Source organism: Trachypithecus francoisi, unplaced genomic scaffold (genome assembly GCF_009764315.1).
Source record: "Trachypithecus francoisi isolate TF-2019V2 unplaced genomic scaffold, Tfra_2.0 Lachesis_group3, whole genome shotgun sequence".
Taxonomy (NCBI): domain Eukaryota; kingdom Metazoa; phylum Chordata; class Mammalia; order Primates; family Cercopithecidae; genus Trachypithecus; species Trachypithecus francoisi.
In genome coordinates, this window is record NW_022681468.1 from 31691058 (window position 1) to 31718265 (window position 27208).

Here is a 27208-nt window from a genome sequence, read left to right on the forward strand (position 1 = left end):
CCAGCACTCAGGGAAGGTCTTCTGGCCTGTCTTCCCAGGCTCTGCATTATGGCGCTCAGCCCAGTGTCCATACCCTAGGTATCCATGGGCACCAGTTTCCCTGGTAAGAGCCCCAAAGATTGCAACGTGCCATCAGAGGCTGTTGGGTTGGGTTCCTCCCAAGGGGCTGAGACTCCACCACCTGCTGGGATGCAGCTCTTCCAAACTTCTATGGCGTTTAATAATCACAATAGCCCAACACTGGCATCATCTGAGAGGGGCAGGAGAGACATGCACAGGGGAGGTCTAGAGTTGAAACTTGGCCTCAAACCGGCTGGAGTGGTTGGCCAGCGGGTTCAGGGGGCACTGACACAGGGAAGCAGGCCTTCTCCTCCCTTCTCCTGTCACCCCATGAGGGCTGCCACTGGGGAGGCAGCAGGCAGAGGCTGTCCCTCTAAAGGACAAATGGATGACACTGAGGGTGGCTACTGAAGGGGCTCAATCAGGTGGGTGCCTGGCACAGTGATCTCTGTTGCTTTTGTCTCCAGCTGGCTCAGTAGGGGCTGTGTGTGGCCAGGCCCTGCTGCAGCCATTGCTCATGGGCACTGGTGTGGGTAAGGCTGTGTCAGGCAGGCCAGCGGGCACTTGGCCTGGGGATCTCTGAAGAGCAGGTGGGTGGAGCACGCTGGTTTCAGGCTCTGCCAAACCGAAGATGACCCTGTGTTCCCTGAGACATGTGTTGCCCTCAAAGTGCTCAAATGGCAGCCTGAGGAGCCCTGCAGGGACAGGACAAGTCCTGTGCTTTGTGTCACCGCCTTCTAAGGGAGGTGGAGTCTTCAGTAGGACACGTAGACTACTGTCAGAGAAGTCCCTGTGGACCCAAGCTGCATGTTGCCCCTTGAAAGCATTAGGAAGGCATCACTTTTCATGTGAAGGGCGGCCCAGCACAGGGCCTGGTTGCAGTACCCAGAGACTTGGCTGTCTGGGCGGAGCCAGTTGGCTGGGTGAGTGGAGTCATGAGTGGGAGATGAGAAGGTCAGTCTGACTTACCACCTCACCAGGTGAGGCCATCCTGCACTGGGCCTTCTCCCGGACTAGGGGACAACCCACTCATGGTCTAGAAAGCAGTGAAGAATAGAAGGTAGGAAGTCACAGTGAGGGGAGCACGGAAGGACAATCCAGAAGACACCTAGGCCAGGCACGGTGGCTCATGCCTGTAATCCCAGCACTTTGGAGGCCCAGGTGGGTGGATCACTTCAGGTCAGGAGTTTGAGACCAGCCTGGTCAACATGGTGAAACCTTGTCTTTACTAAAACTACAAAAATGAGCTGGGCGCCATGGCGCGTGCCTGTAGTCTCAGCTGCTAGGGAGGCTGAAGCAAGACAGTCTCTTGAACCTGAGAGTCAGAGGTTGCAGTGAGTGGAGATCGCGCCACTGCACTGCAGCCTGAGACAAGAGCTGAGAAATTCTGTCAAGAAGAAGAAGGAGGAGAAGGAGAAGGGAAGAGGAGGAAGAGGAGGAAGGGGAGGAGGAGGAGGAGAGGAGGAGGAGGAAGAAGAAGAAGAAGAAGAAGAAGAGGAGGAGGAGGAGGAGGAGGAGGAGGAGGAGGAGGAAGAGGAGGAGGAGGAGGAAGAAGAAGAGGAAGAAAAAGAAGACATTTAGAGGAAGGAATTGAAAGCTTCCCAAGTACATCAACAAACCATGGAAAAGAGGAGCTATTAGTGGAGTCCCTAGAGCTCTTTGAGGGTACGAGAGTCCAAAAAACAAAGAAGGTCCCAACATCGCAGAATTTAGAGTGTCAAGGGACAGGGTGAAAGAGAAACTGCCTTGCCAGACTGGTTTCTTTTAAAGCTTTTATTTAGAAAAATAACCCTTCCCTGCCCGCCTTGCTCTGTGCCATGGGACTTGAGCATCTTGCTTGATAGTCTTCTGCATTGGGCCTGTAACCCACAGTGGTGGGGTCCAGCACACGCCCCCCGAAACGCTGCGGCACTGTTGGGAGGCTTTACGAACTTCCAGTCGTGACAGTTCCCGTGTTCACTCCTTGTCCAGGCCTCTGTCTCCGGGTCTCCAGGTCGACAGGCTCCTCTGCGGGATGGGCGCAGCGCTGCCACAGTCTGTGTGCCCCTCCCGAGGCTCTGTTCTCCCCGCATCGGAAGCTCAGGGCTGGAAGCGCGGGGAGCTGACATGAGGCTGGTGGAAGGCGTGGGCGCTGTACACCACCTCGGGGGGCGAGGGCGTGCTGGCGGCTAGCACGGAGCACAGGGGCTCGTGGCTGTTCAGCACCGACGTGAAGTACTTCAGTTCCTCCGTGAGCTGCTTGATCTCCTTGCGCAGAGCCGCGTTCTGTTTCTCCAGGTCTTCGCTCTCCTGTAGGGGTGGGAATCAGCACCGGAGGTTAATGTTGGGGAAGGTGGCAAGGCGGGTAGGGTGCGGAGGGACGCACGAGGGGCCAGATTAGTCGTTCACTAGCACAGCCATGGAGAAGGGCACCAGAGAATTTTCCTACACATGTGACTGTGTGCACAAGTGTATACATGTTTGTAGGTGAGTATGGGCGCATTTATGTAAGCACATGGGTGGGTGTGCGTGTGTACACATAGATATGAGGCTGAACCATGTGAAGCTGCTGATATTTGTCTGTTGTGACCTATAAGAATAGCAATTTCAGGCCGGGGGCGGTGGTTCACGCCTGTAATCCTAGCACTTTGGGAGGCTGAGGAGGGCGGATTGCCTGAGCTCAGGAGTTCGAGACCAGCCTGGGCAACATGGTGACATCCTGTCTCTACTAAAATACAAACACAGAAATTAGCTGGGTGTGGCGGTGCGCCTGTAGTCCCAGATACTTGGGAGGCTGAAGCAGGAGAATTGCTTGAACCGGAGAGGCAGAGTTTGCAGTAAGCCAAGATCCAGCCTCTTGACTCCAGCCTGGGCAACACAGCGAGACTCCATCTCTCCCCTCCCCAAAAAAAGCAATTTCACATGGTTCAACCTGATAGAGGGGTGTGTGTGAGTGTGCTCCTCTGCGTGCATGCATGCAAGGGTCTCTGTGAGGGTGTCTGTGGGTGGGAGGTGGCGGGAATATAGCAAGGGAAAGCAACTGGCAGGCCAGAGCCTAAGGAAATGGAAAGTCGTTCATGAGACTGTCTTATACCAGTTTCACTCTTTTCCACTCTGTTATGCCACGTGTTCTCCAAAAGCTCCGAGTGTCTGCATTTCGTCTTACAAATAAAGTCACTAGATACTTGTCTACTGTACCCAGATTCTAGAATGCTCAGGGTCTTTATAAATACTAAATGGGGCCAGGTGTGGTGGTTCACGCCTGTAATCCTAGCATTTTGGGAGGCGAGGGCAGGTGGATCACCTGAAATCAGGAGTTCGAGACCAGCCTGGCCAACATGGTGAAACCCTGTCTCTAAAAATAAAAAAAAATCAAAAAAAAAAAAAATCAGCCAGGCGTGGTGGCACACACCTGTAATCCCAGCTACCCGGGAGACTGAGGCAAGAGAATTGCTGGAACCCAGGAGGCAGAGGCTGCAGTGAGCCAAGATCATGCCACTGCACTCCAGCCTGGGTGACAGAGCAAGGCTCCATCTCAAAAATAAAAATAAAAATAAAAATAAAATAAATATGGCCGGGCGCGGTGGCTCAAGCCTGTAATCCCAGCACTTTGGGAGGCCGAGACGGGCAGATCACGAGGTCAGGAGATCGAGACCATCCTGGCTAACACGGTGAAACCCCATCTCTACTAAAAAAATACAAAAAAGTTAGCCAGGCGAGATGGCGGGCGCCTGTAGTCCCAGCTACTTGGGAGGCTGAGGCGAGAGAATGGCGTAAACCCGGGAGGCGGAGCTTGCAATGAGCTGAGATCCGGCCACTGCACTCCAGCCTGGGCGACAGAGCGAGACTCCGTCTCAAAAAAATAAAATAAAATAAAATAAAATAAATAAATAACAAATGGTCAAAGTCTGCCACAAGATTCTGTTCCACCCTGTCCGGCCTACCAGAGAGCAGCCTGACAGTACTCTGGATGTGTCCCAAGCCTGTGAGTTTCTCTTTTTTCCAGACACTCTTTTCCCTGTTGCTTGGGGGAACCATCAAATACATGCTAATCAGAAAAATGCCTGTTAAGAAGTGCTGATTTCTGATCACATCATTAATTAATCAACAGTTGCAATCTGGTAATTAGCATTTACTGAAAAGGAATCCCATCTTCAGAAAGCCCAGGAGATTGCAATTCCGGTATAATTTTAAGATTTATATTATTCGACTCAACCAAACAGATTTTCTCTGCTAAGTATTGGTAACCACAGAGGAGAGGCAAATGTCACTGGAGATGCAAATAAAAAAAATTTCAGTTCAAAAGGCAACCTGATATTTGGAGACCAGGTCTTACCTTTCTAGATCTATTTGGGTTAGGTCAGTATTTCCCCAAACTTGCCATATCATGAGAATTAATTTGAAGGCTTGTTAAGAATAGAATTTCAGGCCCATCCTAAAATCTAGGAATGTGAATCAGTGATTTTGGGATTCGGGGAGTGAAGTCCACAGATCTGATTTTTTTTTTTTTTTTTTTTTTTTTGTGAGACAGAGTCTCACTGTGTCATCCAGGCTGGAGTACAGTAGTGCGATCTTGGCTCACTGCAACCTCTGCCTCCCAGGTTCAAGCAGTTCTCCTGCGTCAGTCTCCCGAGTTGCTGGGATTGCAGGCGGGTGTCACCATGCTTGGCTAGTTTTTGTATTTTTAGTATAGACGGGGTTTCACCATGTTGGCCAGGCTGGTCTGGAACTCCTGACCTCAGGGGATCTGCCCACCTCGGCCTCCCAAAGTGCTGGGATTACAGGCGTGAGCCACCATGCCTGGCTGCTGATCTGAATTTAAAAATAATAATAATAATTTTATGTTTTAAATCCTAGCCACTAGACTACTAGGGAGCGAAATTTGGATTTTTAACTAGTGCCACAGGTCATTCTAATGATCAGGCAAGTTGGAAAGCACTAGTTAAATGTTATTTTAAATTTCTTTTAATTATTCAAGCACTTATTAAATGCCTATTTGTTAATGCCTGGCTCGATGCCTGACACATAGTATGAACTCAGATGTTTGTTGACTGACAGACTTATGACATCATCTGCTGGCATGAAGAAGGTAACTCAAAAATAGGGTGGGTGGTGAGCAGATGTAAGATAACTTGACATTTAAAATTTGCCCTAAATAGGCTGGGTGCAGTGGCTCACACCTATAATCACAGCACTTTGGGAGGCCAAGGTGAGAGGATCGCTTGAGCCCAGCAGTTTTTTGTTTTTTTATTTTTATTTTTTGAGACAGTCTCGCTCTGTCTCCCAGGCTGGAGTGCAATGGTGCGATCTCAGCTCACTGCAACCTCTACTTCCTGAGAGCCCAGGAGTTTAAGACCAGCCTGTGCAACATTATTGAGACCCAGTATCTACAAAAATAAAAAGACAAGAAAATCGGCTATGGAGCACCAGGGGTTGGAGGCTGCAGTGAGCCATGATCGTGCTACTGTACTCCAGCCTCAGTGACGGAGTGAGGTCCTCTCTCAAAAAATAAAATAATAAAACCAAATTTGCCCAATGAATCCATCAGGGGCATGAGCTGTAGGCTAACGAGGTTAATCGGTTATGCTGTCAATCATCTCAAACCCCACATCCTGGCGAGGGGTGGTGGTCTTTTTTAAATGGCAGAGAAGCATATACCAACCACAGCCTTGCTCATCAAGCCAGGTTCCAGCATCTGTGAAGGACAGACACAAGCATGCTCAGCCTCAGCCTGGCATTTCTTGAATGGGACTCTGAGCTAGAAAGTGTGCCAAGGTCAGTACAAAGGAAGCCCCTCTAAAACGGGGCAGAGGAGTTGCCAAGAGACACGATGATGGACTCGCAGCCCTGCCTTCTGCAAGGTGTGGCTGGCTCATTCATTTTACCATTTGGGTATTTCCTGGCACATCCCAGAAGGAGGGCATCCCCTCTTTACCGAAAGGTAAGATAAAGCAACATGATGAGACTAGGGGGTGTTGGTAAGACGGGAACTGGGGGCCGGGAGTCCTGGCTCCTTCCTCTAGCCCTTTTCTTCGCCCCCTCTGAGAGTTTCCACTGGTGACAACATTTACTGTAAATTCTGTGCTCTGAAGAGCCTGGGCAAACCCCGAGGTAGAAGGGAGGGCCGCTCTGACCTTCTCCCCGCCTAGAGGCTGGCCCAGCTTTCGGGAAGTCGCAGCGGGTCCTTCCTCCCTAAGCAAGCTCTGCTGAGCTCACTCTAGCTCTCTCATCTGCCTCCCCCTCCCTGGCTTGCAGATCCCTGGCTTGCTCTAGGCAAAGTTTGTAACCGCTGCCTGCTACCTCTAACCAGAAAACCACCGCCAGTGATAAGAAGCTCGTCTTTACCTTGGGAAGCAAGACTGCTTCCTGCTAGGGCCCCCAAGAAACCCGCCCTGCCAGCCTAGGGACCGTGCAGCCAGCCTGACACTTGTGAGAGAAAGAGTTTGACTTCCCTTGCAGGAGGAAGTGGCTGATCTGGGGCCTTGTCCCTCCATGTCTCTGCTATTGCCCAGTCCACTCGGGCCCTTCTTGGGGCATCATGCCCTGGAAAGGGCTCACCCAACTGAAGGGACAACTGGCAAAGGTGGCGTGGGAGCAGCTCAGCTGTTTATTCAGAGGTACAACAGTGACATCCCCTAACAAGGATGGCTGGACTCCTACAGCACAGTGAGATGGGGAGGAAATGCAGCCTCTCCCATATTCATGTCTTCTGTTACAGAGAGGGGCGGGGGTGAGCCTGCATTTGGGCATCCACGTACCCATCTTTCTCCTATTCAGAATTCATCCAGGTCCATCAGACTCCTCACAGTAACGCTCTGTGTGGGATAGGGAAGGTCAGCTGTTATTATCCCCACTCTACAGATGAGGACAACTGAGACCCTGGGACAAACCTACACCACATACACTCCAAAATGACCACAGACTGGTGGCAGCTGTGCTGTAGGATTCGCCTCAAGACACTTGTTTTCTCAGAAGTTCAGAAACTTTGAGTGTTTGATGCAAAGACTCATTGCTGGCCAGGGAGGGACAGAGCAGGGCTTGGCTCGGGGCCCTGTGTTCCTTCTCTCACAGACTGCTTCCCCCGAGAGACTGGAGACGTGAGTGGGCAAAGGTCGCCTGAGAACACTAGAAAGTTGGCCAGGTGCAGTGGCTCACGCCTGCAATCCCAGCGCTGTGGGAGGCTGAGGTGGGCGGATCTCTTGAGGTCAGGAGTTCAAGACCAGCCTGACCAGCATGGTGAAACCCTCTCTCTACAAAAAATACAAAAATTAGCCGGGCATGGTGGCACATGCCTGTAGTCCCAGCAACTGGGGAGGCTGAAGCAGGAGAATCACTTAAACCTGGGAGGCGGAGGTTGCAGTGAGCCAGGATCGCACCATTGCAGTTCAGCCTGGGCAACCAAGCAAGACTCTGTCGCAAAAAAAAAAAAAAAAAGTCCTTGGCTGCCCTGTGGTCTTCCAGGAGAAAGCTGGGTCTCAGTTTTGGTGACCCACACACAACACAGCACAAGATCCCTGAGTTGCTCACATTCTTCCGATCATAGAGCTGACTGTCTGCCTCCTGGGCTGCATGGAGAGGGGGCCACCTGGCCAGATACCCTGGACAAGGGCTGACTCGAGGCCAGACCTTCCTTCAGACGCAAAGCCAGGTCCTGAACTCTTGACCATGGTGAGCTCCATCAGCAGCAAATGGGAATAGGGAGCTTGGGCCCGGGTCCTGGCTGGGTGACCCTCAGTGACTCGATTTCCCCATTCAGCTCCAGTTGCCTCACTTTAAAACAGAAAGACTGGACCAAAATAATGATTCTCAACCCCATCCACACACTGGGGTCCCCTGGGGAGCTTTAGCAATCCTGATGCCTGATTCTGATCTAATAGGTCTAAGGTGTAACCTGGCTCAATTTATATGAGAAAGGTGGATAGAAACCAAATTAAAAAAAAAAAATAACCCAGCTTAACTTAACTAACGTTTATTTGCTTATTTATTTTTTGAGACAGAATCTCTCTCTGTTACCCCGATCGGGAGTGCAGTAGTGCAATCTCAGCTCACTGCAACCTCCGCCTCCCTGGTTGAAGCAATTCTCACTACCTCAGTCTTCTGAGTAGCTGGGGTTACAGGTGCCTGCCAACACACCCGGCTAATTTTTTGTATTTCTAGTAGAGACAGGGTTTCACCATGTTGGCCAGGCTGGTTTTGAACTTCTGACCTCAAGTGATATGCCTGCCTCAGCCTCCCAAAGTTCTGGGATTACAGGCGTGAACCACCTGTGCCCGGCCAATAGCTTTTATTGAATACTTCCGTGTGCCATTCACTCTTTTAAGTATTTTACAGTTATCATTACATTTGATATTTTCAACAAACTTGTGTGGTAGATAGTATTATCTCCGTTTTACAGAAAAGGAAAAACTGAGGAACAGAGAAGTTAAGCCGGGCGCGGTGGCTCAAGCCTGTAATCCCAGCACTTTAGGAGGCCGAGGCGCGCGGATCACGAGGTCAGGAGATCGAGACCATCCTGGCTAACACAGTGAAACCCCGTCTCTACTAAAAAATACAAAAAACTAGCCGGGCGAGGTGGCGGGCGCCTGTGGTCCCAGCTACTCAGGAGGCTGAGGCAGGAGAATGGCATAAACCCGGGAGGCGGAGCTTGCAGTGAGCTGAGATCCAGCCACTGCACTCCAGCCTGGGTGACAGAGCGAGACTCCGTCTCAAAATAAAAAGAGAGAGAAGTTAAGTAACTGGCTCAAGGTCATGCAGCTTGGAAGTTGTAGCACTGGTGCTTGAATTGAGGCACTCTGGCTTCAGAGTCTGTGCCCTCCATCCTCTCTTGCCTTTAAAGTCTGTTTAAACGTTATACTGTTTGACAGTTCTGTCCTGTGAGATAACTCCTCAGCCTGGTTGGCTTTCCAATTTTATCTTTCCTTTTTTCCCACCTCAGGCAAATCCCTCACCTGTGGGGTCACTTGATGCCACCTACCTCTATCATGAACCACAAGCAGCTTGGGGGTAGCTAAGGAAGAGGCTTCCTGGGGGTGTGGGAACATTCTGGGAAATCCCCTACTGGAGGGGCTTAGGTGGGGGTCACTCAAAGAGTGCTTCAACAATGGGGAATCCCCAGGCAGTTCCCTCACCCACAGGGAGCCATTAGGAACGAAGACCAAGGACAAGGCTGGCATTTCCTAGCTGGGTTCTGGCCGGGACTCTCCAGACACTCTGAGCAGGGCGGAGGCTTCCTCCCTGCAGCTCCAGTTTAGTGTCTTGACCTTCTCCTTGCATTTTCTAATCACGATTTCCAGAAGGGTGAAAATAGTCCCTGTGTATTTTCTCCTCAACAGGACATGTAGTCATTTATTGGCAGAGTGACCTTTTGGCTCCCACCCACACTTAAGTGGCGTTCGAAGTTTATCCCTCACACCCAGATATATGTTCAGGCTCCCTCAGCTGCCAGCCCCTGTATGTCACATGCAGAGGGTGGAGCCTGCCATTCCTGGAGCAGGCTTCCGATTGAAAAGTATGACTCTTCCCAAGCAGGGGGAGGATCTAGGCCCACATCTCCCACCATTCCTGGGGAAATACACCCCAACTGCTGCCTCTCACTTTATGAAAGGAGAAGAGGAATCACCAAACCACAGATCTTTGCGCTGAATAATGCACGTGTGTGATTCTGGAGGAAACTTCACTTTCATGTCTTAGAGCTGAAACTCTAGGGCCATAAGCAACTTTGTCATTAACAGATGTTTGGCCACATCAGCCATGCTCTCAGGGGCCTGTCTAGTCACAGAGTTAAAAGGCTATTGCCTGGTCCTTGGTTTTCAAGACTATGATTTCATTGTCCTCAAATGTGAAATAACTATAGGTTGGTTCATTCAGCATCCATCCCAAACCCCTTCTCCTTTGCCTTCCTCTAGGAAAACTGGGAACAGAATTGCTAAAAACAAAAAACAAAAAACAAAAAAAATCCAGCTTACCTTGTAGCTAGGGGTAGCTGTATGACAGAACTCTGACCAAAGATATGTAAGCAGAAGTACCTGATGGATGGGAGGGAGGTGGAGGCAGAGCTTCCCTTCCTACTAAAAAGGCACAGCCTGCTCATAAGGACAAAGGCCTCCTTCCCTTAACATAGACTGATGCCCAGAGGCTTGGCACCCATCTCACAGTCTAGAGAGTGAAAGCCTCATACTGAGGATGGCGGCTCAGAGAGAAGGAGCTTGGTTCTTCCTTGCTCTAGCCTGATGTCTCTCCACTTTTGAACTTGTTACATGAAAAGTAGGCCATGGTTTGTTGATTCCTGTATTTGATGGCTGATCTATCACTTGTCTCTGAATGCATGCAATCTTGGCTGATACTGATGCTTCAGGTTACAAAGGTTACCACTAGCAAGGTTATCAATGTTCAAAACCAAACAACAAAACAAATAATAACTGCCATCAAAGCAAGGGTTTGAATAGTTTGTTTTGTTTTAAGCCATCAGGCCACTGTATCTGACAGAGTATCTGGGTACTTACCCATATAATTGCCCCACACTCACTCCACACATTCTGCTCACTCCACACATTCTACTCACTCCACACATTCAGGTACAGACCTGATAGGCTGCAAATGCACCGCTTCTGATTCGCAACCCTGGCTGTGCACACTGCCAGCACCTGGAGAGTCTTAAACAGCCTGGATTCCTGGATGCCAGACCCCCAGAGGTTCCAATTTAATTGTTCTGGAGTGGTTGCAAGCATCAAGACTTTAAAAATACTTCCTAAGTGAGCCTAATGTGCAGCAAGTCATGTTCATAGTGGATTCCTTTTAAAAATAACGTAAGGCCAAGTGCAGTTGCTGTAATCCTAGCACTTTGGGAGGCTTCTTTGGCAGGAGGGTCATTTGAGCCCAGAAGTTTGAGACCAGCCTGGGCAACATAGTGATACCCAATCTTTACAAAAAAATTAAAAGTTAGCTAGGCACAGTGGCACAAACCTGTAGTCCCAGCTCTTTGGGAGGTCAAGGTGGGAGGATCATTTGTGCCTGGGAGGTGGAGGCTGCAGTGAGCCATGATTGCACCACTGCACTCCAGCCTGGGGAAAGAGTGAAACTTTGTCTCAAAATAATAATAATATGACATAACTATGTAGTGTTTGATTTTATTACATTTGTGTTGTATTTTTACCTATTTTCATTTATTTTATCATTGATAGTATAACATTTGAAAATTTAAAGAGTTGGGAGACTATTTCTAGTTTAAAAAATTTTCTAAAACACAATGTCCATTTAAGCACACTACTATTATATTCTTAAATTGATGAAAACAATTCTAAATAGTCCAGTACAGTTCATTCATATAATGGAAAGGCAAGAGCTCAGGGATCTATTCATGTTTCAGTAATTATAACTTTAACCGTTTCTTTACCCTTTACATTGCTGAGCTCTGTGAGGGCAGGAGCTATTATTGTCTTCACTGTTTTGTCCTCAGTGACAAGGACAGTGCCTGCCACAGAGTAAGTGTTCGATCAAATCACGTTGCTTGACTGCCAACTTATAATCTGGAATCATTTTCCAAAATCTGAGATGTGTCTATGAAGAAGGGTCAACTGAGTCAATTTGTGACATCCATGAGAACTCCTAGAGAGTGATTGACGTACCACTCAAACACTTCAACAGCTTCTCCTTTGTAACTCTGGGATACTTCCAAATGAATCCAAGAGATTCATTTTTTCAAAAGGCCTAAGTCAAACCTCTGTTTATTCCCCCAAACTGAACCAATAGGGTAGGATTGGCAGAATTACAACCATTTTAAGAACTTTGTCATGTCATTTCATAGTTCAAATTTTACCTTCCCCGTTCATACCCAACAAAGGAGACTTGACCAGTTGTGAAAGGCCAATCCCCTGAAACTATTGATATCCTTAAAGAGTTTATAAGCAACCAGAAAGAAGAACGTCTGTGTTCATGTAGGATAACATATCTGATTGTTTGTAGGAAAAGGCCGGACTCTCTGCATTAAACAAACGAACAGTGTAAAACAAAAAATGACAATATTGCTTTGTTCTTACATTTGCCCTCTCAATTAAACTGTCAAACAGCCCAGTGAGGTGCTATTGCTTCTCACCTTATGATCCGAGTTTAGGTTCAGAGAAATCCCCCCAGGCACGGTTTGAATTAGTTGGGTCCCCACCACATGCCCCATCCAGTTCCTGCTCCTAGCAGCACAATTGCCTTTTTTAATTTTATTTTATTTTATGTTATGTTATTTTATTTTATTTTATAGACAGGATCTTGCCCTGTTGCCCAGGCTGGAGTGCAGTGGCGCTATCACAGCTCACTGCAACCTCGACCTCTTGGACTCATGCAAACCTCCCGCCTCAGCCTCCCTAAGTAGCTGGGACCACAGGTGCATGCCTGGATATTTAAAAAAAAATTTTTTTTGTAGAGATGGAGTTTCGCTACATTGCTCAGGCTGGTCTCCAGCTCCTGGCCTCAAACAATCCACCCAACTTGGCCTCCCAAAGTGCTGGGATTACAGGTGTGAGCCACTGTGCTCAGCCCCACAATTGCCGTTATTACTGAGCTCCTCCTCACTCCCTAATGGTCTTGAACTTGGTCTCCGCCCTACCAGGCACTTTTCTGACCTTTGCCTGGCCTCACAGCTTGGCCTCAAGGCTCTCTAGGCTGAGATCATTCTCTCCCCAGATCTTTCCAATCTCCTCTTTGATTCACCTTTGATCTCAAACGCCAGGGCTTCAGGAAGGCCTCCCCTGATCGCTGACCCAATCTCCTCCCTTAGACACTTTCCACATTGCATGATTTCATCTTCTTTGAAGCACTTTACATGTCATGTGATTAGTGTGTTTATTTGTTTGTTTTCCAGCCTGACTTCCAACTGACTGTAAGGTTCGTGAAATCAGAGACTCAATCTGTCCTGTCCCTGCAATATTCTCAGTGCCTAGAACAAACTGTACCTGGCTGATAAATATTTGTTGAGTAGATGAATCACTTCTGCTGATCTCAGCTCTAGTACTGATTATATGGCCTTTGCTTTTTATAATTTTCTGTGTCACACTACTGTCTTAATGATAAGACATAGTCTTATGCCAGCTGAGTACCCTATTTTAGTTACAAGGTCCTCAGTTGCAGGAAATCACATTTTGGTCATAGGAATCCAGTCCTCTCTGCTTGACTCTGAACTTTATCACTTCTTCTGAGTTTTCTTGAGAGCTCCATGTCATGTTTCTTGGTTTCCCTGTCTAGGGTGACCAGACATTTACTGGTACACCTGTTGTCTTGGTGTAATATTTACAAGTTTCATCTTCCACTCTCAAAGTATTGCTTTTTGGGGTATAAATTATAAGGTCTCCTAACAAAACCTGATCCCCAAATTTGAGCTCAATAATATCCTCCCTGTCCTTGTACTTGATGTCCTCCAGAGTTCCTTCAGCTCTCTGGCTATTTTCTTCTGTTTCTTTAAAAATAAAAAAATATGGTATTAATAACATTAAAGATATTTTTTAAAAGTTAAAAACACCCATGATCCTAGTCCCTTAACACAGCTGTTTTCATTTACACACATTGCGATCTCATCCTTTTTTTTCTGAGACAGGGTCTCACTCTATCACCCAGTCCAGAGTGCAGTGCTCACTGCAGCCTCAACCTCCTGGGCTCAAAAGATCCTCCCACCTCAACCTCCAGAGTAGCTGGGTGCAAGCTACTGCGCCTGGCTAATTATTTTTATTTTTTGTAGAGACAGGATCTCACTATGTTGCCCAGCTTGGTCTCAAGTCATCCTCCTGCCTTGGCCTCCCTATGTGTTGGGATTACAGGCATGAACCATCCCACTTGGCTGTCTCATCCTTTTGAACAAACATGCATACTTATTTTTACAAAATTCCAATCACAGTACACATACAATTTGTATTTTGCTTTCTGTCATAACTTTATCACATCTACATAGTGAACATAAATTTTAATGACTACATCATCAAATTGATGATCCACAATTTACTTAAAGTGGTCTTCTAATGTTGGACATCTTGGTTGTCATCAAATTGTCACTATTAAAAATAACGCTGAGATGAACATCTTGATGCACACTGGGTTTTGTCTCTGTGCAATGATTTCCTTGGATAAATTCCTAGGAATGAGATGAATGAGGCAAAGGAGGCATTCAATCTTCCCAATCCTGAGAAGTGTTACTGAAAAAGGGTCATGTCAAATATATAATGTCACCAGTAACATATGCTTCTATCCATTTAGCTACAACCTCACTGGCATTTAGGTGTTATAATTTTAAATAATTTACTTGTTGCCAGTTGGCTTTATGAAGGCTTCTTAATTTCATGTTAGTGTTACAAGTTATCAGGTATTAAGGAGAAAGAACAACTTTCCATGTGTCTGTCTCCTTAGTGTAGCATTCTTAACTAGGACTGATTTTGCCTTTTCAGGGACATTTAGCAAGTTCTGGAAATATTTTTGGTTGTCAAACTAAGCAGGGTGAGGGGGCGTTCTACTGGCATCTTGTGGGTAAATTTTATATTTTACAAGGCACAGGACAACCCCCAACAACAAAGAATTATCGAACTCGAAGTGTCAGTTCCACTGGGGTTGAGAAACCTTGCCTTAATGTGTATCGTTTTCATAATCAGAATCGGAAATTAGGGTATTTTCATTTTGGTAGGAAAAATATTATGTAAGCTTTCTGTTTATAGCCTCTGCCCACCTGTCTATTGGAGTCCTGATGTTTTGCTTTATAAGATTTTCTTTCTGTAGCATAAATATTAAACCTTCATTTATGTAATTTGATGCAAATGTTTTCCCCAATATGCCACTGCCCTTTTAAATTTTGGATTGCAACTTTAAAATCTCTTTTAAACAAAGAAACATTTCCACTTCGGCCACTGTCAAGCTTGGACTCACTCTTTTTCTGGTCTCTTGTTGTGTAGCTGTATGTTTTGGAGCTGATGAGTGCCTAGACTGTTCAAGTGTTCTGGTTAATGGCCTGCTTCTTGGCCCACCTTAGCAAAAGGCCTTATGTAAACATCTGCCTAGTAAAGCTCTGTTCAGCAAAGTGGCATGAAACAAAAGCAGACTGGTGGGAAGGCAAGAGGTTTGGGCTCTTGGGTGTCATCCGTTTCCTCATTGGAAACATGGCAGGTCACCCTAGAAGATCTCTGAGTTCCCACTTAATTCTGAAATTTTATCAACAAGGTAGTATGACTATTAGGATTGTTATTCACTCCAGAAGCCTTCATGTGAACCCATGGTGGAACCCTCTACAGATATCTCACAGTCTGAAGGGGACTTTGTACTGTGGACCCAACCCACCCCTCCTAGGAAGCAGAGGACTAGATTAAGTTCAACAGAGGAGACTAAGAAAACCTCTGAGAAGCTTGCACAGGGGCACTCTGGGGAGATTGTCCCATTCTGCTTAAGAGAAGGAAGTCTGGGTGCTGCTGAGAATAGCTCCATCAAGACATCTGCTGAACAGGCAGCTGTCAGTTTTGGACCTAGGACCATCATCCTATGTAGACAGTTATTCTTTTTTTTTTTTTTGAGATGGAGTCTCACTCTGTTGCCCAGGCTGGAGTGCAATGGCGGGATCTCAGCTCACTGCAAGTTTCGCCTCCCAGATTCACGCCATTCTCCTGCCTCAGCCTCCCGAGTAGCTGGGACTACAGGTGCCGCCACCATGCCCGGCTAATTTTTTGCATTTTTAGTAGAGATGGGTTTCACCGTGTTGGCCAGCATGGTCTTGATCTCCTGACCTCGTGATCCACCTGCCTCGGCCTCCCAAATAGTCATTCTTTACAGCATTAAGATCAGCATGGAGATGGACTCCCAATTTCCAATATGCCTCCCAAAAGGAGCCACACCGACCTGTCATCAGTAAGACAAGCAGTTAGGGGTGGTGGATTCCTTGACGTGTTTTCCCTCCCCAAAATAGCCTAATTTTTTAAATTCTGATTTTTAAAATGGTACCCATTCATTATAATAAAAAAGTGAGAAAAGTACCAAGAATAAGATGAACTACCCAAACTCAACTACTCATAACTGCTATTAGCATTTTGGAGAATATCCTTCCAGACACCTCTTTATGCATGCAACCATGCCCAAAACCCACACATTTTACATGAAAGGGTTATACTTTGCATGCTGTTTGTAATTTGCCTTTTTCACTTAATGCTATATCACTGACATCTCTCTATGTTGATAAGTACAGATCTACATAATCATTTTTAGTACCAGCATAAATTTTTTTATTGTATGAATATATCATAATATGCTTCATCTTCCGTTGTAAGCCACCTGTCAAGTTTTATAGCATTGAAAAAGTATTTACTATTCACAGATAATGATGAACTAAACATCTTTGTAAATTATTTTTTCTTCAAGCTCTGTTGTGTCAAAAGTAATTCCTGTGAAAGATGTTAGAAAAGGTTTCAGTTGATATATTGTATCATTTGATACGCCAATTGTGCCTATCTATATATAGTACCTATATATATCGATATCATGATATATATGACATATATGATATCAATTGTACAATTGATATACTGTATTGAAAGTAAACATGTCTTTACTTTCTTGACCAGCCTTGATGATGGCTGGGGGATAGTGTAGATTTTGGAGGCTGTTGCTTAAAAAACAAAAAAAAAATTCATGAAGAGATTCAAGGAAAATATAGGTTAGGGAAGATGAATACATCTGCATCAGAGTTTGAATAAAGAGGCAGTAAAACTTAAATGGTTAGGAAAATGGGTTCTGAAGTCAGACAGACCTAGTCACAAGCTGTGTCATCTCTGTCAAGTTACTTAGTGCAAGGAATTATAAAATACGGCTTTTATGCAGATTAAATGAGATGCTGCAGGGAGAGCACTTGAAGCACAGTCGTTAATACATAGTCATTTGTTCAATTAACATGGTTTTTTCTTAAAAGAAATTCATAGCAATGGAGACAGAATGGTCGCATCTCTTTCCATAAATGGTTCGCTGATTCTACGCTGAACTTTTTAAGGGTGGAACTAGTCTGAACATTCCTGACCTGTGACTTCTCTGTGCCAGCAAACTTTATGGCATGGTCTCCCAGAGAGGGCAAAAGAATTCCAGGAGTGAAATAGGAGTGAATTAGGACCGTAAGCATCCTTCTCTGCCTCCTCAGAAGGCCAAGAACAATAGTGCTACCCTAATATCTTTTCCTCCATTACTTGATATTCCTCCAATTGTAAATACCGTATTTCTCACCGTGTTAGCTCAAAGTTTCATTTAATGCATAATTTTTACTCATTACTTTTCTGTCATGTATGACAAAGCACATCCCTAGAACCTGTAAACCTCTCTTTTTTCTTAAACAGGTGTGAGACTCCTTCAGGAGGCAGCCCCAGGCAAGCACCTGGCCCACTCCATCTAAAAGAGCACCTAAATCTCAAGCTTTCATACTTGGCTGATTCTCTCACTTACTTTCAGCTCCATCCACCAGGCCAGATTTGACTTGTCAACAGCTCGTCTCAGGGCTAACACTGCTGTTTGCCACTGCTCCCAGTAACTCTGCTAATTTTAGCCTTTTCATGAACAAAGCTTCTTAATTGACCTCAGCTCTCTTTTCCACTGATCCTCCTGGCCTTTGACTTGAAATCCTTCCAGCTGTACAGCACCACATAGCCACTACCAACCAACCAGGATGGCTACACAAAGGGAACGGATTCACCATCTTTTATCATATAGTATTGTGGACCTTAGAATCACTCAAATCCCAGCCTATAGTTGGTTCTCCCAAGGGCTGAGATATTTATGTATGATGTTCAAAAGATAATGTCAAGATTGAATACTCTTCCATGTCATGATGGAAGATTATTAAATGTTTGATGTCAGAATTAGAAAAGAAATCATCCTAAAGCATGTGTGGTAATGATCAATGTTGAGAATTTTGATATCTATATTACAAAGATAAAAGCATGTGATAAAAAATCCCAAACTGTATAAAAGGTAAAGAATGCAAAGTTAGATCTTTAGTCCTACTTTTCAGAAATAAATATCATTAACTATGTTTTATAATCTATTTGAAAACATTTGCATTTATACTTATGCATGTATGTACCTTTTTCTTTTTGTTAAAAACAGAAGGGGCTGGGCGCTGTGGTTCACACGTGTAATCCCAACACTTTGGGAGGCCAACGTGGGCAGACCGCTAGAGCTCAGGAGTTCGAGATCAGCCTGGGCAACATAGCGAGACCCTGTCTCTAAAAACAAACACACAAATAAGTAAATAACATTAAATTAAAAAACGAATGGGAGGAAACAATGGACTATATTTATACCTTTTTAACTTAAAAGTGCAGAAACTTGATAATCTTTCCAGATTAGCACATTCAGATGTAACTCATTATTTTCACATCTCTACAATATTCCACAGAATGGACAATGACTTCTTGAATCCCTTATTGATGAATTTTTTTTTTTTAGCTTGTATTCAGTCTTTCCTATAAGAAACAATGCAGCAATGATTATCTTTACATGTACAGAACTGTATGATCTATGGATTTGCTTGTGATTACACTCCTGGATGTCAAATTGCTGAGTCACAGGGTATGTGCACCTATAATTTGGATGGACGTGGGCAAATTGCCCTCTACCGGGGTTATGCAGGCTCTACTACTAGCTGTGTGTGATGGTGCCTGCTTTTTCATTGCCTTGGCAACATTGTGTATCAACAACATGTTTCACCTTTGCCAGCCTCACTGCTGCTTTAATTGGCATTTTTCGTCTACCATCTTTTCACACATTTATTTGCCACTTAGTTCTCTTTTCTGTAAATTACCTATTCATAGTCATTGTTCATTTTTCCTTTGGGTTGTTAATCATTTCCTATTCATAAGAACTCTCTCATATAGTAAGTAAACATACCTTTTTTGGTCATATGTGTTAGACAGATATTTTTCTTCAGTTTGTCATTTGCCTTCGGTTTTGCATACAGTATTTTGATCTATATAGCAACTTTTACTTTTTATGAATAAAAGTAATGTATATCAATCTTTTCCTTTATGGCTTCAGGGTTTTAAGTTTTATTTAGAAAATAATTATTCATTCCAAGATACATTGTTAATGGTTATTCGTCTTTTCAAGTTTCTTTAGCTTCCTTTAAAAAAAAAATTTAACGTTTAATCTGTGTGTATGTGTGTTGTATAAGAAATGAAGGATCCAACTTCCCCCCGCCCCACCCCAAGTGACTAGCCAATTGTCTCAACTCTGTTGAATAATTCAGCTTTCTCTTATTGGTTTGAAATGCCATCCTGGTCATTTTGTATTAATTAATTTATTTATTTTGAGATGGAGTCTTGCTCTGTCACCCAGGCTGGAGTGCAGTGGTGCGATCTCGGCTCACTGCAACCTCTGCCTCCCGAATTCAAGTGATTCTCCTGTCTCAGCCTCCTGAGCAGCTGGGATTACAGGCATCTGCCACCACACCCAGCTAATTTTTTAAATTTTTTAGTAGAGACAGGGTTTCACCATGTTGGCCAGGCTGGTCTCGAACTCCTGACTTCAAGTGATCCACCAGCCTCAGCCTCCCAAAGTGCTGGGATTACAGGCATGAGCCACTGTGCCCAGCCCATTTTGTATTTATACTTGTGTCTTAGGAGTTGAAATATGTATTTGGGTCTTAAAATCTGGATTTGTTTTTGGGTCTGTTTCCATATTCTACCCTGTTCGATGTTCTGTCTTTTCCACATTGTTTTGATTTCTGTATTTGTGTTTCACTTTAATATGTTGGTCAGTTAATCTTTTTTCATTACTCTTATTCTTCAGAATTTTCCTGGCAATTGTCATATGATTTTTTTCACTGGACACTTAGAATAGCTAATCCAGTTCTTGCCCAAATCCCAGAAAACCCTATTGGGTTTTTATTGGAATCACATTAAATTTATCAATTAATTTAAGGAAAATTGCTAACTTTACATAGGTATATCTTTACAATTATTTGAATCTTTTTAAAGTCATTTAGGATACTCTTCATAATTTTTGTTAAATTATTCCTTCTTTCCATTTGTTGCTGTCATTGGTATTATAAACAGGACCTTTCCTTCCATTAATTTCCTAATTGGTTATGTTTTGTTTATAGGAACATTATTACATTTGTTTTAATTTTAGAAGCTGACTGCATTCTCTTATTATTTCAATAATTTTTCAACTGATTATCTTAGATCCATTTATTAGCTATTGATATCTTTTAGAAACTAACTGGTCAAGTTATGCCTTTCTCATTTTTAATCAACGTCTGTACTATATATAATGAACCCTATAGTTGTCTGCAGGAGAAAAGGAACTAAGTGCAATGGGTGCTTGCGTGAGATGCTCAACAAAAGGAGAATTAAAACAGAATTAGATTGTTCGTTGATGTCACAATTATGAAAGGAATCACCTGATCCATTTTATGTCAGAGATAGTCAAGGCCAGGGATTTATAACACAATCATAAAAAGAGGCTCTCTCCCTACTCTGTCAATTTTTAAAGCAATCAATGTACAGTGTCTTGGTGCCAGCTATTTATAGGACAGATACTGAAATGTTGAATAGTAAGCATCCCACACTCTCACTAGAGGAACAAGATAATTGTTTCAGTATTTTAAGGTTGATAATAGTAACAGCAGTTGAAACTAAGAAAATATCCCAGTGTATATGAAGCTGGAACCCTAATAGGAATGTGGTCCTTGTTTGATATGGTACTCTCAGTAGCTCCCAAACCCTCATCTGTAAAGCACTGGTAGGCAAGTCCTATGACCATGTCTGAGGGCCAGAGAACAATCCCAGCATGTGGAACCAAGCATGGAAAGGAGTCAAGGGCAAACCACACACTGAACCCTGACACTGGTGGTAAACCAGAAGACTTTTCACCTGAATCTCAGACATAATTAAGAGGATAATGGATGGAGAAGATGGGTGATTGCCATCTCGGAGGAAAGGAAGATTTCAAACCACAGCTAAACTTCCTATTTGATGGTGGCAGATTGAACACGTTGCTGCCAAAAGCTTCTACCTGAAGCCAAGAAACATAAGTTGCATTGGCGGCAGTCCGCAGGCTTGCTGTGTCAACTCTGCTGTGACCCACTCAACAGGCAAAAGGTGAAGACGGTGCTGTGGTGCTCAAAAGAAAGCAGTGGGGGAGGAATCTGTGTTCAGATGTGGGGAAGATGGGAACATTCCAGAGACTGAGGCTGGGGTGTGGCTATGGATATGCTGATTATATGACTTGGGGCTCTGTGAACTCTCAAGCTCTAGAGATTATCCTAATGTCACATGACTTGTATAATTAGATGAGCTGACTCTTTGGGCTCCGACATTTGTCTTGGAGAGGGAGAGAGCTGAGTTAGTGTTGAAAGCCTTGCCACAGCAAAGACACATCTGTGTCACCCCATTAATATGTCCACAAGGGGTTGGATTAAGACTAGTGAGTTGAATTTACAGGGAGGCAGGGGTGCAGCTTAACATAGGGAAGACTCTTCTGTTCATAAATTAGGAGACAGGAAGATCTCTAACCCTGGAAGTGGCCAGACATACAAGGGAACCATTGGCTGGAGGTGTAGCAGAGAAGTCTGAAGCATCAAGCTTATGTCTGAACTTTAAAGCCTTTAAGAAACCTTTCAACCCTTAACTTCTGTGATTAAATATACATAAAATGGATATATGTTTATATATATAATGTGTATGTGTGTATAATTTGTGATTATTTATCTTGCTTCTTATAATAATTATTATTGCCCTTATTAATACTCAAATGTTTGTATATTTATGAATGACAGGCATTGTGTTGGGCTCTTTAAATGCACGACCTGTGTAGGGTAGTTACTGTCATTTTCCATTTTCTGGATAAGGAAACCAAGCCCAAGGGAGGCTAAGAATATCTCTGTCACACAGATAGGCAGCAGGGCTGGGATTCAATCCCTGTTCTGACTGCCAAGCTGCTGAACTATACTCACTCTCCACTTAAGAAAACAAGTACACACTGACAAAGCTTACAGCAGTTTGCCAGTCTCAGGACACTGTCTACTTGTACACAAGGAATATTTTATCCTTTTAAATTTTGATTGGTCTGTTTGCTTGCTCTAAAGAATACTGAATCAGAATTAGCCTCTGATAGAGAAAGAGGTAAGGATCATAGATGTTCAAGCTTAAGATGGTAAACCAGAATGTGGGGACACAACGAAATCACGGAGAACATACAAGCAGCAGGGCCACCAACAACTTGACATTCGGACTGTTGAGCACAGTTAGTACAGACTTTCTGTTCATTCTTTCTTTCCAAAAAGTTAACAAATAGTTGTGAACTTGATGTTAGTGTGCAATGGAGGGTATGCTGAATACATTTCAAATAAAACCCAAGCACGCAATCAGAGCTGTTGGTGCAGTCTGCTCTGTTTCTTATAAAGCTAAAAGATGCATTCTTTCCCCTAAAACTACATCTTACTTACTTATTCTTGATACGGTTAACACAGCTGTTCTAACTGGCTGATTATCATGCTAATCTTCCAAATAAGTACAAGCTTACTCATTTTTGGTGCCAATTGCACTTTTTCTATGGAAAGGAATTGCTAGGCTCTTAGAGGTAAGGGAATGTTTCTGGAGGAAGGGCAGGAAGGTAGAATTGCTAGGGAAGGGGATGAGGGGATGGAGAGAAAGAAACTAGTGAAGAGTTGGTTGAACAAGAACCATACTGGGGGCAGAGTGAAGAGAGATAAGGTGGTAAGGTATGAGCAATGAGGAGAAAGCAGTACTTTATGAGGGGCACAGCCAGAACCTAGAAACACCATCTAGGGCCCTGGCCACTGGTGGAACTGCAGTCCAGCACTGCTCAAGGCCCCAGACTGCTCAAGCCAGATGTCAACGCTTTCTCTAGAAAAATTTGGAACTAGAGGCAACTCAACTAGGACGGTGATCATCCCAGATAAGTGCACTTGAAATAGAATGTTTCACAGACCCCTTGGGGTAGCATTAAAGACAGAAATTTCAAAATAAGACTTTAATAATGCTCTGAAAAGGGAAATCCAGTACAGTGCCCTGTGGACCTCCTTGTGTCAAATGCAGGGGCATTTGGGTGTCTGCCAAGGGATGTGACTACATGTGGTCCTTGCACTGCGAGATAATGGGCCATCCCCAAAGTACTTGATACCTTCTAAATTGTTTCCTAATACAGCTCTGCCTTCTCCTTTCTTCATCCTTCTCATGAAGGATGGAGCACCATGGAGCACTCTCTGGCTGCCCCATCCCTGAGCAAGTGATTCTGCCTTCAGCTCAGCCTCTGGGCTTCCCACACTCAACTCACCTACCCCTTCAGCCCTCCTGGGGTAGAAAGGCCCATTTCTCTGTTCAGCCTCCTGGCCCATTCCCTGCTACAGAGCCTTCTATTTTTTTTTTTTTTTTTTTGAGACGAAGTTTCAGTCTTGTCACCCAGGCTTGAGTGTAATGGTGTGATCTTGGCTCACTGCAACCTCTGCCTGTTCAAGTGATTTTCCTGCCTCAGCCTCCCGAGTAGCTGGGATTACAGGCACGCACCACCACACCTGGCTAATTTTTTGTGTGTTTAGTAGAGACGTGCATTCACCATGTTGGCCAGGCTGGTCTCAAACTCCTGACCTTAGGTGATCCACCCACCTTGGCCTCCCAAAGTGGATTACAGGTGTGAACCACCACGCCTGGCCTACAGAGCCTTCTTAAAGCACTTGCAGGAGAGCTTCCCTTCCCCACCTTACCCCACAGCCCTCACCCTCCACTAACCTGCCCCACATACACAACCCCATGCAAGCAGAATCAAAACTATGGTCCAAGGGTTCCCAGATGGTGGAGGGCAAAGCCTAAAGCTCACGAGGATGAAGATTGATCTGAACACTTACCAGGTGCAGGGTGTCGGCCTTCTGTGTCTGCCTCTGTCGGCTCTTCTGGGCAGCGATACGATTTTTCTCCCTCCTCTGAACTCTTCTCACATCATCAGATGAGTCCTGGGAAGCAGAGACGGGAAGGATTACACGGGTCTGCTCCTCCCTTCTGAGCGAAAGCAGGCTCTGGTGGTGTATGGTATCCGTCCAGCCATCCTTCCATGCCTTCGTCTCTGCACAAACCCTCCATCCCCCTATTTACCAAAAGCCTGCACCTGAAGGAGAGCTCTTCTCCACGCCTGGTTACACATCCCCAGGTCTCTGACTTTTTGGACCAAAAGCTACAGGAAAAAGGCAAGAGAACTTGAGGCCTCAATAGAGCTGTATTTGGCAAAAAACAAAAAAAGGTTAAGGCGATGAAGTGTGTTTTATCACCTCTCCTCTGTAGGGCTGCTCCACCCTTGCCCTCTCACTTTTTGGCCTTTAGCCTCTTCTTGCTGTTTTTTCAGCTGTTTTCTTTTTCTCAAACTTTGTTGAGCGCCTACTGTATGCCAACCTCTGTGCAAGTGTTCTTTCAGAGGTGCTCTTGTTTAACTCCCTAATGCTGCGAAGTTGATATCATCATTTCCATTTTATATGTGAGGAAACTGAGGCTCTAAGAGTGTGCCCAAGGACTCCCGGTCATCTGAGAGTGCTACATCTTCTGGTGCTGAGCCCGATGGCTTTCCAAGACCCTTCCCCCACTGCACCCCATGTGGTCTTCTGCTGCATTCCTGAGCTGAGGTGCATCTGAGATCTGCCTCCTCTTTCTCTCCATTGTGCTCAGCCACTGTGACATTCTCCATGGCTCCAACACAATGCCTGGCACATTAATGCCAAAAAGAACGTTAAAGGTGGAGGTGACCTGGTTGTGATGGGTAATAGATGGGTGCTTGGTAGGATAAGGGGATCTTTGGGTGTTCTCTAATTACACCCAGAGATGGGCATGTTCTGTGCCTGGGCAGAGAGGTTAGCTCCAGTTCTCCCCCAGATGCTGCAGCATAGGTGTAGGAGTCTTGGCAGCTCATGTCCTGTTCCCTCCCACATCCCCCACAGGCTAGAGGGGCACAGATCCAAGGGCAAAGCTCTGGGCTCACTGAGTACTGGGCTCACCAACATATCCAATACTTTCAGGCCATTGTGGTAGGAGGTCATTGGCATAGATAGGAAGGAAGTGCTCTTCCTGTAAGGGGGATGGGGCACCAAGCTGCCATGGAAGCCATGAGTAATTTCCTTCCTAAGAAGAGTACAAACTTCCAGGCAGTCAGAGCCACTCTGATACCATCTTCAGCAGAGGACTGGATTCTGTGCCTTCTAGAGGTCTCCATCCAGACTCATCCCAGCCTGCTGCTCCATTACTGGAGGCTTAGGATAGATGCCCTATGCAATATTTATATACTTTTATTTTGGCTTCAGCATTTTGAAAGCCCTCCTGGATACCTGTGCTAAGGAAAGAATGCAGTTTTTAAAAGATGAAGGTGGAGAAAATTTTAACCCACGGATACATGTTGGATGAGTAAGAGGAGGACTTCCTACAGCAAGGGATGTCAAGAGTGTGGTGCAAAACAAAGCCCTAGAAGCTGTGAGATGGGCAGGGCACTCCTTTTTTGGTAATCCTCAAGCTAAAACCTTTGGACTTGGAAGTCACAATCTAGACTCCAAATGCTCCCACAATCCCTATCTCAGTCTCTCTGGTTTCCCCAGAGCTAAGATGAACTACCAGCAAATGTCTTCCAACCAATTTCCAGAGCCACCTCCTCATTCATTTCCTTGCTCCTGTCCAGAAGCCACAGGGAAAGAGGTATTGGCTGGACCTCTAGCATCCCTCCTTGCTGGCTGTGCTAGCAACAGAGGCAGTGCCCCAGTGGAGAGATCCTTCTATGCTAGCCTGGATTTCTCCTCCTCCTCCTCTTCCTCCTCCTCCTCCTTCTTCCTCTTATTCTTTTTTTTTTTTTTTTTTTATTTAACTTCTCCCTGACCCGTTTTCTCTCTTTCTCTATTGGCTGTCTCCTGGGGAACTACATATCTAGGATTTGAGCTGTGTATGCCAGCAGCCCGCTTGAAAACTCCTCTCACTTTTCTACAGCCTTGGAGAACAGTAGACTCTTTTCTCTGTGTTCTTTGATGTTCATCCTCCTCTTTGCTTCCTAGAAAGCTTTTTAGGGTGGCAACCTCAGTGAGGCAGAGGTGATAGGCAGCCTTGGAAAATGGAGAGAAAAACGGACTTTGGCAGAATAGGTGGAAGGAGGAGGATCTCTGCCAATATGCACAGCTTAGTAGCAAATTCCATGTCTTAAGTCTAACAGAGTGCCCGTGCCACGAGCCACTTCCTCCATCCTCAGCTCCCTGGGCAGGACAAGGAAGCCTGGGTCTCTTTCCATCCCCCAGGAGAATCAGAAGGTAGGAGAGAGGAAAAGGAGGACTCTACCTGTTTGCCAGGGGGAGGAGAGCGGCTGAAGCTGGAGTCACTGCTGTCGGAGCTGTGAGGCATGGCTGAAATCTTCCGGGCTCTCACACTCAGCCCCAGGCACCTCTGGGCTCTCTTGTCACCAGCTGGGCTCCCTTCCTGACTTCTCCTGGGCCACCAGCCCAGCACCCCCTACAGGTGCCTCCTCTGCCTGCCCTGTAGCCACCTCCGACCCCTGCGTCCTCCTCACTCTGGGGTGCAGAGGGACTGCTCCCCAAAGGGACATGTCGCTCGCTTTGGGGCTTGCACGCTCTCTCTCTCTCTTGTGGTTTCTGGTAACTCACGCTGGAAGTCACATGGGCGGAAACTTCAGCAAGTTAGAAGTTAGAGAGAAAAATACATATCTGGGAAAAGACCTACCGAATTATGTGAAAGAAAAAAAAATACAGATACCTTCCGACAGTTTGAAAGACACAGCAGCCCTCTTCAATTGATGAAGATAAAAGAGAAAAACAGCCCAGGCAGGGAAAAACCCCAGCCAGAATTAGCAAGTCCGTCTTCTGTCAACATGGGCAGAGAGGAGAGGACAACCAGGAAAATGTTTCCATTGTCACACGACTTGATTTTTAAACCAAAATAAAGCAACAAGACTGGGATTTCTTTCTGGTTTTCAGCTGAAAGCAGCTGCTCACCCATCTTGTCTTTCCTCACCTCTTATAGTCCAGCCAGCCTCGGGGTGGTCAGGAGATAAAACAATCCAAGGGTATTCTCCTTTCCTGACCCTCAAACACAGGGCTGTGGGAGATCAGAAAGCCACGAGGGAGGCTCTAGAATGGCTGCTCTGAAAGTCTATTAAGCGCCTCTGCTGTTTGGCAGGGAGCTCA

At 45.4% G+C, this 27208-nt stretch overlaps 1 protein-coding gene across 1 annotated transcript; it reads right to left on the bottom strand.

Annotated features, from left to right (window-relative positions):
• Nucleotides 1-1815: 1815 nt before the first annotated feature.
• BATF (basic leucine zipper ATF-like transcription factor) lies at nucleotides 1816-26661 on the bottom strand. The gene is made up of 3 exons (XM_033187381.1): nucleotides 26346-26661; nucleotides 23897-24001; nucleotides 1816-2349 (listed from the first exon to the last, which is right to left on the bottom strand). Exons 1-3 carry the CDS (start codon nucleotides 26406-26408, stop codon nucleotides 2140-2142), a joined length of 378 nt encoding a protein of 125 aa, XP_033043272.1. The 5' UTR covers nucleotides 26409-26661; the 3' UTR covers nucleotides 1816-2139.
• Nucleotides 26662-27208: the final 547 nt, after the last annotated feature.